The sequence below is a fragment of the Otolemur garnettii genome, unplaced genomic scaffold (assembly GCF_000181295.1).
Source record: "Otolemur garnettii isolate 467f Iridium unplaced genomic scaffold, OtoGar3 scaffold00297, whole genome shotgun sequence".
Classification (NCBI taxonomy): domain Eukaryota; kingdom Metazoa; phylum Chordata; class Mammalia; order Primates; family Galagidae; genus Otolemur; species Otolemur garnettii.
Genome location: NW_003852692.1, coordinates 494,755 through 505,653, shown reverse-complemented (window position 1 = coordinate 505,653; position 10,899 = coordinate 494,755). Strand labels below are relative to the sequence as shown.

At 42.4% G+C, this 10,899-nt stretch overlaps 1 protein-coding gene across 2 annotated transcripts in view; it reads left to right on the top strand.

Annotated features, from left to right (window-relative positions):
• LRCH1 (leucine rich repeats and calponin homology domain containing 1) overlaps window positions 1–10,899 on the top strand; it is a 201,422-nt gene that overhangs the window by 124,541 nt on the left and 65,982 nt on the right. For both annotated transcript variants that reach the window (XM_003803360.3, XM_023508955.1), the window contains exons 4-5: window positions 5,015–5,120; window positions 10,012–10,148. In XM_003803360.3, coding sequence (XP_003803408.1) covers window positions 5,015–5,120; window positions 10,012–10,148 — 243 coding nt within the window. The remainder of the gene's footprint in view (window positions 1–5,014; window positions 5,121–10,011; window positions 10,149–10,899) is intronic.

Sequence of the window (10,899 nt, the reverse complement as noted above, 5' to 3'; positions counted from 1 at the left end):
AAAAAAAAACACTTATAATTTTTTTGTACAGTATTATTTTCCAAAAGGGAGCATTACCTAGTTTAATAGTCCCTGAATTATTCAGATATTTTTGCATTCTGAAAGTAAGTTAGCAACTAATACTTAGTAACAAAAATGTTTCCCCCCCAACAGGCCTTTAACACTAGAAACTTCATTTGGTGTGATAAGAGAGAATCTTAATTTTCGAAGCTTTTCTTTTGGTTACTTAACAACATGATAATTAAACCAGTGGAAAATAAGTATATTTTAAGTCCTAGTTCAAATTCTCTGTTTTGTGTTTGTTTAAATGACAAAGTTGGACTGCCGGGGTCTATAAAATACTTAAGCTTGAGAATTTATGTTATTATAATTGGATTTAATTCTGTATTGAAAAGAATCCACTTAGTAAATATTTAGGATCGATGCTCATAATGATTCATTTCAGTCTACTTCAATGTTTGTTATAACATTACATATATGGGAATGTGATTCTACTGAAGTGTAGAATAATTATTCTCTAAGACATGGCTTAGGGCTAACAGGAAATTCAGAAGGGATTCATTTGAATATTCTAATAAGTAACTGAATCTATAATTGATAATCTAATAAGTTCTCACTAATTGCAAGAGTGTGAGTCGTTAATACTGTTTAATTTGTAAACTTACTTTCTAAATCTTACCTTTTTTAAGTAATTCCAAAAAAATCTCTCCTTTAGGCTGAATTTTAACAGAAGTGTTGTGAGAGCAAGGCTGTTCTAGTCATACCAGATATTGTTTTTATATTTTCAGAACTGAAATATTTTGTCCCCAAACACTTAGAGACTATTATCTTCTCCTTCTCCTCATCCCCCAGCTCATTAACACATAATTACCCACGGGGTTTTATTTCTGTGATGAAATTCATAACCTCTTTAAAATTTGGTAAGATTCAGTGACTTGTGGGGAATAGAGTTTTGCCCTGTTTTCTGGAATATTTGATTACACAATAGTGAAAAGCCTTTATCTTGCTTACGTGCTACTCTGCCTGGGCAATAATTGCCCCCCAGCCCCCCGATTATTTTGTCAGGAAGTAACTGACAGCAGTGCGGAGTGCTATTAAAACAATCTGACCTTCACCCTATACCCTTGAAAATGTGAACAAACAACTGGATTTTGTGTTTCTAAATGTCTACAGATACCCTGTCCCATCAGTCAGAAGGAAAACTTGTATTTATCATGCGAAGTTTTTAAAAAATAAATTAGGTAACTGTTTTCTCTACTGGTAATAAGTAAATATAGCTGATAGGAGTTGGTGTTCTTTGATAAAGCCATAATATTAGAAAGAAATGTTGGAAATAATTACCTTCTATTCAGGGAAACAGCATACAGTGATTTTATGGCTAACAGGCATCACACGTAAAGAGTAAGGTGTATATAGTTCACACTAAATATGGAATAAAGCTTAGTTTCATCTCAGGAGGTTTCATGCTGTGAAGCGTATGCTCCCTGTATATATCAGGTGTCTTTTTGCTCCTTTCCCCTATCCTTACTTTTTAAGAGAAAGATTTTTCTTAAATGTTATATACATGAAACTTCTGAAAATTGTCAGTTTTACATAGAAAAATTTGTGATTTCTGTGATCTGCAAAAGGGTCTTTCTCCTTCTGCCACTCACACGACTTAAAAAGAATTATTTTAGATGTCAGTGACAGAAACTTTCTCAATAGAGAGAAAATAATTCTCATGAATTCTTCCCCACACCTCTCTCTCCACCTGCCAACACCATCGCCGAAGTGACCGTGGCTGGTCATGAGATGATTGGATTTCACGTATTTCTAGGGTTTGCATGCCTGCTGTTGGTTTGAGGGCTCTTTTTAAATAGAATGGAATGGTATCTGTTATTTATTTTTAACTTAGTTAAAGCAGAGAAAGGCAAAGCTTTCAGTGAAAGGATTTGGTTGTTGGCTTCAGGGACTGACCAAATGCCACCATCATTGGGAAAAGAGGCATTTCACCATTCACTTTTCACGCATGGAAATATATTCAGAACGGAAGAGCAGTTTACCAACTCAGCAAGGGGGCTGAGCCCGAGCAAATCGCTGGACCTCCTAATTCTGTAATTACTTCCTGAGACGTTTCTGTCTCTGCAGATGTGCTTTTGGAGTTTTTGTTTTGTTTTTGTTTTTGTTAACACCAAGAGTATCTTTCTTAAAGTTGTGTGTGACTTTTCTGAGCCAGGAGAAAAGTTTTCTGCTGTTTTTGTAGCAGCAGCAGCAGCAGCTTGGGGATGAGGCACTGAACACCTAGGGCTCTCAGCCATGTCACCCCACTGCCCCCATCGGACAGCTGTACAGAGGAGCTTGGTGGGGCGAATACACTGTACAGACGGGCTTTATAGAATGCAGCTTTGTTCCCTATCAGCAAGACTGGTATTACTCCCTTCATCGAACAATATCTATTCTACCTTCTCACAACCTCACACAGGTGGGCAAGTCACCTGGGGGGTGAGATGAGCTCGGAGGGCAGGGACCCACTGTGCTGTGTGTGGCCCTGGTCCAACTGGAGCCTGGGGCTTTTCAGGGGATAGGTGGATGACAGGTTCATCCCATCTGCATGAAAAGGAACTAGATGTCTGTAAAGCGGATTTGCTTCCTTCTAAGGTGAAAGGAGGCAGTTTTTGCGGGTTTAAAAGTTAAGTGGGATGTTTGTGAACTTGACCTCACTGGGATGTTTTATAGCCCAGACGTCTTTAGTTCTGTGACATCAAGTGGGACCTGCAAGGGATGCTTTAATACAGCATGCATATTAAAGCATCGTGGAGTCCCAGCCGTAAGATGGAATATTATGGGGTGTCACCAAGTGAACTTTATACCTGGCACTTCACAGCCACCAGCAGGATGGAGTGAATAAGTCGTGGTCCCTTGCACCCAGGAGCTGACAGGCTTAAATGGGAAGGCAAACGTGAGCAAAAGAGTTACAGTACCGCAGCCTGTGTAGGGTGGCAAGGAAGAAGAGCGGCCAGTCTCCCCGGATGTGCAGTCAGAGCTGCAGAGAGAAACCTCAGGAAAGGTTTTAAGGAGGTGGCTAAGCCTTGAATTAAATCTTTTTTTTTTTTTTAATAAAGACAGAGTCTCACTTTATCGCCTTTGGTAGAGTGCTGTGGCATCACAGCTCACAGCAACCTCCAACTCCTGGGTTTAGGCAATTCTCTTGCCTCAGCCTCCCAAGTAGCTGGGACTATAGGCGCCCACCACAATACCTGGGTATTTTTTTGTTGTTGTTGTTGCAGTTTGGCCAGGGCCGGGTTTGAACCCACCACCCTCAGTATATGGGGCTGGCACCTACCCACTGAGCCACAGGCACTGCCCACTTGAATTAAATCTTAAAAGATGTGTAAATGGGCCCAGAGGACAGACGATATTTGCAGGTCAGGTAGGGAAAGAGCCTGAACACGTGTGGGGACTGCCCAGCAGCTCGGCACACACCCGGAGCTGCAGGAAGCTGTAACGTGGCTGGAGTGGAGTGTACACGGAAGGACCCTGGGGGAAATGGGCAGTCCTCATCGCAGAGGCTGGGCCTTGCTGCCCAGTCTGGGCTTTGCTCTGTACTGGCTGGGGATCCCCTGCAAGTGTTTAATTAAGCTGGTGACAACATAATGAAACGTGCACTCTGGCAGCTCTGTGAAGGATGGATCTGAGGAAGAGACGGATAGAAGGAAACCAGTCAGGAGGCCACTTTAGTGCCCCACGGAGAGGGGTCTGCAGGGAAGGGTGAGCTGGAGAGCAGGGCATAGCTCCCAGAGGCCTAAGGAGGAGTGGGACTTGGGGGATAACAAGGATATGGGAGACTGTAAATGTCAAGGCCTCCATGTTGCATGTGTCAAGAGGTGGTTCTAATCAAGGATTGATGGAGGATTTGCCTTTTAAAGCAAGGAAGACAAAAATTGCAGTTTTACAGTCTTGCTTGTAAAATGTGTGGAAAGCTGGTTAGCTGCAAGGTTTCTAGCCCTGAGGTTCCAAACGGCACATTAACCCTTTCCATTCCAATTTTTCTCCCACCCACATCCTGCCCAGCTCTAATTTATTTTGTCTGGGAAAAAGGGTGGTGGATTACTTGTTATTATACTACAGTGTTCAAAGAGGAAAACATAAATACAAACTCAGCTGATGATTTTATTATCTATTTTAGGTTATATAAAATAATTACCTTTTTTTTTTTTTTTTTTTTTTTGGAGACAGAGCCTCAAGCTATTCCCCTAGGTAGAGTGCCATGGCATCACAGCTCACAGCAACCTCCAACTGCTGAGCTCAAGCGAGTCTCCTGCCTCCGCCTCCCAAGTAACTGGGACTACAGGCGCCCGCCACAGCGCCTGACTATTTTTTTGGTTGTAGCCATCATTGTTGTTTGGCGGGCCCAGGCTGGGGATTCAAACCCGCCACCTTAGGTGTATGAGCCACAGGCGCTGAGCCAAAATGTTTTTTAAAATCTTTGTTTATAAACAAAATTGGACGAGCTCCAACATAGAAAGGGAACGGGTTAGTATTTGCATATTTTCACTGTGAAGTGTTAGAGTTTGTCAAGACAGATGCGTTGTCATCCTTCTATTTAGTGGCCCTGAGAATAGCCCAGCATTAACTCCGGCACTTGCACGCTTTGGTCTATTGGCTGAACTTTTCTGAGCCTCATTTTTCTGATCTGTAAATTAGGCTAGTAATATTTTCTTATGGGTTGTGAGAACTAAATAAAATCGAAGGACATGAACATGGCAGGCCAGAGGCTGGTAAAGCAGCTACCAAATGCTACAAACCATCGTCTTTCTTTTCTAAGTGTTTTTTCTGTCTCCTCTGAGGGTTTTTAAAGCTTCGAACTGTCTTTTTCTTTTTCGTGCTAAGCCTTAAAGCCAGGGGACCTGGAGACAAGTGTGAAAGTGTCCCTAGGTAGTTGTCAAAATATTTAAATTCCTTAAAGAGATTTCACGGGAGATGCTTGACTTCTGGAAGAAGACATTTATTGTTTCTCTCTCTGCTTTTGCTGCAGGATGTCAGCTGCAACGAGATCACCGCCCTGCCCCAGCAGATAGGTCAGCTGAAATCTCTACGGGAACTGAATGTCAGAAGGAATTACCTTAAAGTTTTACCACAAGGTAAAGACGAAAGAGAAAAAACAATGAAGAACAAGGGAGACTTTTATTATTTGGGGGATTTACTTTCTCAAAGGGGGTAGATCTTGTCATGTGTGTAGGCCTGCTACCAATAATTATGTTTTGAATTTAACCTCCAGATGACTGAAAAGTCATGTTCAAGTTGTAGTTTGAGTCCAGCAGCAAAATCATCCCCCTGTCTAATGCCATGGGGGTGTGCTAGTTTACTGGGGCTGCTATAACAGAGAACTACAGATGCAATGACTTCAGTAACAGAAATGTATTTTCTCACGCCTCTGAAGGCTGGGGAGATCAAGGTGTCAGGGTTGTTTCCTGTCTTCTTGTCTTGTAGATGACCATCTTTTCCTCCCCAAATCCTTATGCCGTCTTCCCTAATCTCTTCTTACAACACCAGTGGAGTGGGGTCTTCCCTAATCACTTCATTTTAATGTAATTACCCATTTAAAGATCCTGTCTCCAAAGACAGTCACATTCTGAGATATTGGAGGTTAGAGCTTTAACATATGAATTTGGGTGGGTGGGGGGCATAAGGCAGCCCATAACGTGGGACAGTGTGAATTGTTTCTGGTATGGATGTGGGGTGTTCTGGAACATGAAGCTGACAGTTTAGGAGACATTCTTGGTGTTGTCCTGGCTATCAGGATTTTTAGCCTTGGGGATCTGAGTGACCTGGTGGGAATCTTCCAGTGTCTCAAATCTGTTCATCAGGTAAGGATGCCATCCCTGTTGGAGTGACGCTTGACCCATGTCACCAGTGGTTTCTCCACAGCCTCAGCGTTGAGACCTGGCTTCCCTGCCACCTCACATGGGTGCCAGGTCCCTGAGACACCCAGGTCCTTCTATATGTCCCTTTCCAGGAGGTCAAGGCTTAAGGTAAAAGATAGATGTATTCTGAAATTTTTTACCATTAGGAATTTGAAAGGAGCGTTGCAGGGGATAGTGGATCTGAATTTCAGTTTGGGGGTTTGATCCTGGATCCGGAATGAATTGATGAGCCTCCGAACTCCGAATGCTTCTCTAAAACACACTCTGGGTTTCCAAGGTCACATTGATTTCACATGGTATAAGGAACTCCAGACATACCCAGTTTCAAACATATATTTAAAAATGTATCTTGAAGTAAAAGCCTGTCTTTGGAAACAGTCAGCACTTGGTTCCTCTGACATGACTGCAGCAGTTTGAGAGCTGCCTGGTCTTCACTATTCGGTCCCTGCATCCAGATCTTTGGCTTGAAATGCTTCATTATTCTACGCAGAAAAATGAAGAGAGAATGTAAAGGAGAGAATTTTATAAAATATGGTGTGCGTCAGAGGTGGAAGGTTCAAGTGTCCACCTACCATCTTTCACCTTTCTCATGCTAGTTGGCATTCTACAGAGCTGGAATTAGAAGTTATCGCAGTGTAAGAATTTTGTCCTCTATTCCTTGAGCTGACTTGGTATAGAAATATTGATTTTTTGTTTCATTCTTGCGCAATCCCATTTTTTGAATGTATTAAAACATTCCAAATGTATGAAACATTTTTTAAAGTGTTTTTCTTGTTTTAAGGACGTGCAAAAGGAAAACTTGGAACAGCACATTTATAGGCATATAGCCTTTTATTTCATTTCTATTTAAGCTCCCATGTTAATCATTGCAAAAACATCACGGATCATTGAACTCTCATTAATCATTGTACAGCTGCCTTAATAGTTTAGAAACGTGGAAAGTGTACCTGCAAAATCTAAGAATCTAAGTGGTGGTTTCTTCCACCACTCCTTATCTTCTTACCTTAAAAGCATTCCTTGCCCTAAAAAGATCAATTACAAATTGCTATACTTGCCATAATTAGGTTTTCTCAGTTTTGATATTTTAAAATACACTCTAAGCTAAAAGTTCACTGTAAAATCTTTTTTTAAAACAATTTCCTGAGGGCTGGGTGGGGTGGGTCACACCTATAATCCCAGTACTTTGGGAGGCGGAGGCAAGAGGATTGCTTGAGGCCAGCAGTTCAAGAAAGACCAGCCTGGGCAAGAGGGGACACCCTGCCTCTACACAAATTAGAAAAATTAGCCAGGCATAGTGGTGTGCACCTGTAGCCCAAGCAGGAGGCTGAAGCAAGAGGATCACTTGAGCCTAGGAGTTTGAGGTTGCACTGAGCTATGTTTGTGGCAATGCACTCCAGCCTGGGTGACAGAGTGAGGGCCTGTCTCTAAAATCATTATCACCATCATCATCATTTCCTGAATATTAAGTTTCTTTTTGCTTTACTTTGAAGAAGTCTATTTACAAAAGAGCATTGATGGTGCTTTCAGGCAGTAAATTTAAAGACTTCCCCTATTTACTTATGTGCTTTACCTTTGGGGGTAAGCCTCCTGGTATGTTTTTAATTTGAAGAAGGAAAACAAAAGTTTGTGGGCTAATTACCCATCCCAATTTTGTGGTGGTTTAATCCTACAACTGCAATGAGGAGACCATAGTTTGTTCTTTCTGAGACCAGTATGAAGAGAAAATTAAAATAGCCATTCACTGCCTCTCTTTGCAGTGGAGACGGAGAAGTGGGATTGGATCTTTTTTCTCTTGTGGTTTTCTTACTGTCTTTTTCTGCTTCATTTCTTTTGAGCTTTTGTGGGCAGGATTATCATTTTATTGTGAAACCCTCCAGTTCATGTTTTCCTAAATTACAATGGTGACTGTGTTCCAGACTGGAACTAAAAGGAAAGGAAAGAGTCATTATAAAACCATTCTGTATTTTACTTACCTGTGAGTTCCTGCCTGCTATCGCTTCCATGAACTTAGCCCTCTAGTCTTACTTAGGAGTCTTCATTTTTAAGTGGCAAGGAATTGCTGAAGATCCAGAGTCCAGTTAAATTCTGCTGCTGATTAGCCAACCTAACTTCAGTGAGTAAAGTCAATCTCAGGGGAGAGGGATTAGTATCCCTGTCCCTGGGGGCTGTAACACAGAGGTATTACAGGTAGCAGGGACTCCCCTAATGCTTAGCTGTTTTAGAAACAGTGAGGGGGAGGGGATCTCACTGTTTCTACCTTTCACTTTCATGATCCACTGTCCTCTGGGACTAGAGTGCCCCAAGGCAAATTGCTCATCCTGTCAGGAGGGAAGCAAGCTGGGTTTGAGCAATGAACAACTCAGGCCAATTTTAAAAATTTGTCTTTCTGTAAGAAGGACTATACGAAACAAGTGCAATCAGTGTAACATGGTTTCTTGTACCCTCAATGAATCTCCAGCAATAAAAAAAGAAAAAAATATATGCTGTCCCTCCCCCTTAAAAAAAAATTCGTCTTGGCTTCAGACCCTGGCCTCTGTATTCTTTTAAAAATATACTAACTGGGCTGGGTGTGGTGGCTCATGCCTGTAATCTTAGCAATCTGGGAGGCTGAGGCGGGTAGATTGCCTGAGCTCCCAGGTTCAAGAGCAGCCTGAGCCAGAGGGAGACTTTATCTGTAAAAATAGCCAGGTGTTGTGGTGGGTGCCTGCCCAGCTACCTGGGAGGCTGAGGCAAGAGAATCGTTTGAGCCCAAGAGTTGGAGGTTGCTGTGAGCTGTGATGTGACTATACTGTACAGAGGGCAACAAAGTGAGTGCTTTGTCTCAAAAACAAACACAAACACACAGACCAAAAAACCCCCCACTTCCTGAGTTTCTCTTACACAGCTCACTTATCATGAACCTGACCGGGACCTGCAGAGTTAGAGGCTCTTCTGCCTCCTTTCTAGAAAGAATTGCATTCCATTACTTCTTTCTTTAGGACAAAGTAATCCCCTAAGGAATGAAGGAAGGAAAGTCCCTGGCAACCCTGGAGTGCCTTGATTCTGAGAAGAGACGCTGGTTACTAGGAGACTCTTTCTTGGTGTAATTTGAAGTTGTGTAACTGAGTAAAGTGAAAACTCCAGGGCAGTGTAGAGGGAGAAGAGAAATAGTGGGTAATTCTCACTCCAGATCCCTGCCTTCATTTCCTCTTCTTTCTTTCCTTCCTCTTTCTTGCCCTTCTTCCCTTTGTAATTCCTTGAGTATTCCAAAACACCGGAATTCACCTGTTAACGGGCCCCACAACAAGAATTCGGAGGCCTCGTTCTGAAATGAACCCTCCGTAGCCTTGCACAGACATCTCAGTGGCTTGCTAGCCTCACCCTGATCTCCAGCGTGGCTCACGCTCTCTCTGCTGTATGGAATACATTTGACTTTATGTCTAGCAGCTGCCAATGTTGGTTTGAATGCTTGAAATTACTGAGTGTTTACTGTGCCATACTGGGTGGGGATTTTAAGCTAAATATAATGTTCTGTCTTGTTAGTGGAGCTACAGAAGACTTTGTAAAGCAGTACAATAAAGCCTCATCAAACCAGAATGACAGGGCCTATCGGAAAATTCTGAATTAGATAACATTTATTTTAAGGGCAGTTGAAAAAATTATGGACATATTTATAGTAACTAGTTCTGGGATAATCCCAGTTCACATACGTTGAATAGATAAGAATATTCTGTAATTAGCATGCCATTCATGTGCTAGCAAGTGCTACTGGGAAACAGTTGGAAGTTAAAACAGAAACATGTCCTGTGTGATGGTGGCTTATGTGATTCTTTTGCTGGAAAAAAAGGCTTCTTATACAACAGATATTATAAATGTCAAGTATTTCCAACTTTTATCAAAACTAACAACAGATTAAAATTGGGGGGGTCCCGTGAAAGATACTCCCCCCCTTTAGTAAGATATACACACATACCAGATATCCTGATGTACAACTTCTTTTGATCATTCTCAGTGATACTTTTCCTGATAAGCTGATAAGCACAAAACTAATTTGTGCATTTAGCTATTTTAATCTTGTTGCTGTCTAAGTTTTTTTTTTTTCTTTCTTTCTTTTTTTCTCTCATTTTAGAATTGGTAGACCTTCCGCTGGTAAAGTTTGACTTTTCCTGCAACAAAGTGCTGGTGATTCCGATTTGTTTTCGGGAGATGAAGCAGCTGCAAGTGCTCCTGCTGGAGAACAACCCCCTGCAGTCTCCTCCAGCACAGGTGAGGGGCCTGGCAGGAGAGCCACTGGCCCGGGACGTGCTGTCAGTAGCACCCAACTGGCTCTCCACAAGGCCAGTTTTTGGATTCTCTGCTGAATTAAGATGGTGTCAGACACGATCATAAGCAGTCACAGTCTTTCAGAGGATGCAGCCTCTGGTGACTCTGACTACAGTAAATTGTCTTCTGCCAAATCAAATCAGCATTTGGCCACTATTCTGATCATGTCAACCCCAGATTATGTGTCTGATTATTTCTCTCTCTCTCCTTTTTCTTTGTTTTGTAGAGACAGGGTCTTGTTCTATTGTCCAGGCTGGAGTGCAGTGGCACAGTCCTAGCTCTCTGCAGCCTCAAACTCTTGGGCTAAAGCGATTCTCCCACCTCCACCTTCTTGAACAGCTGGGACTACAGACCTGTCCCACCCTGCCCAGTTTGTTTGTTTGTTTGTTTATTTATTTATTTATTTATTGTAGCAATGGGGTCTCAGTATGTTGCCCAGGATGGTCTTGGGCTCCTAGGCTCAGATAATCTGCCTCAGCCTCCCAGAGCAGATGAGACCACAGGCATGTGCCACCATGCCTGGCTAATTTTCTTTCTTTCTTTTTTGTGTGTGTGGGGGATTTTTTTTTTTTTTTTTGAGACAGAGCCTCAAGCCGTCCCCCTGGGTAGAGTGCCATGGCATTACAGCTCACAGCAACCTCCAACTACTGGGCTCAAGCGAGTCTCCTGCCTCCACCTCCCAAGTAGCTGGGAC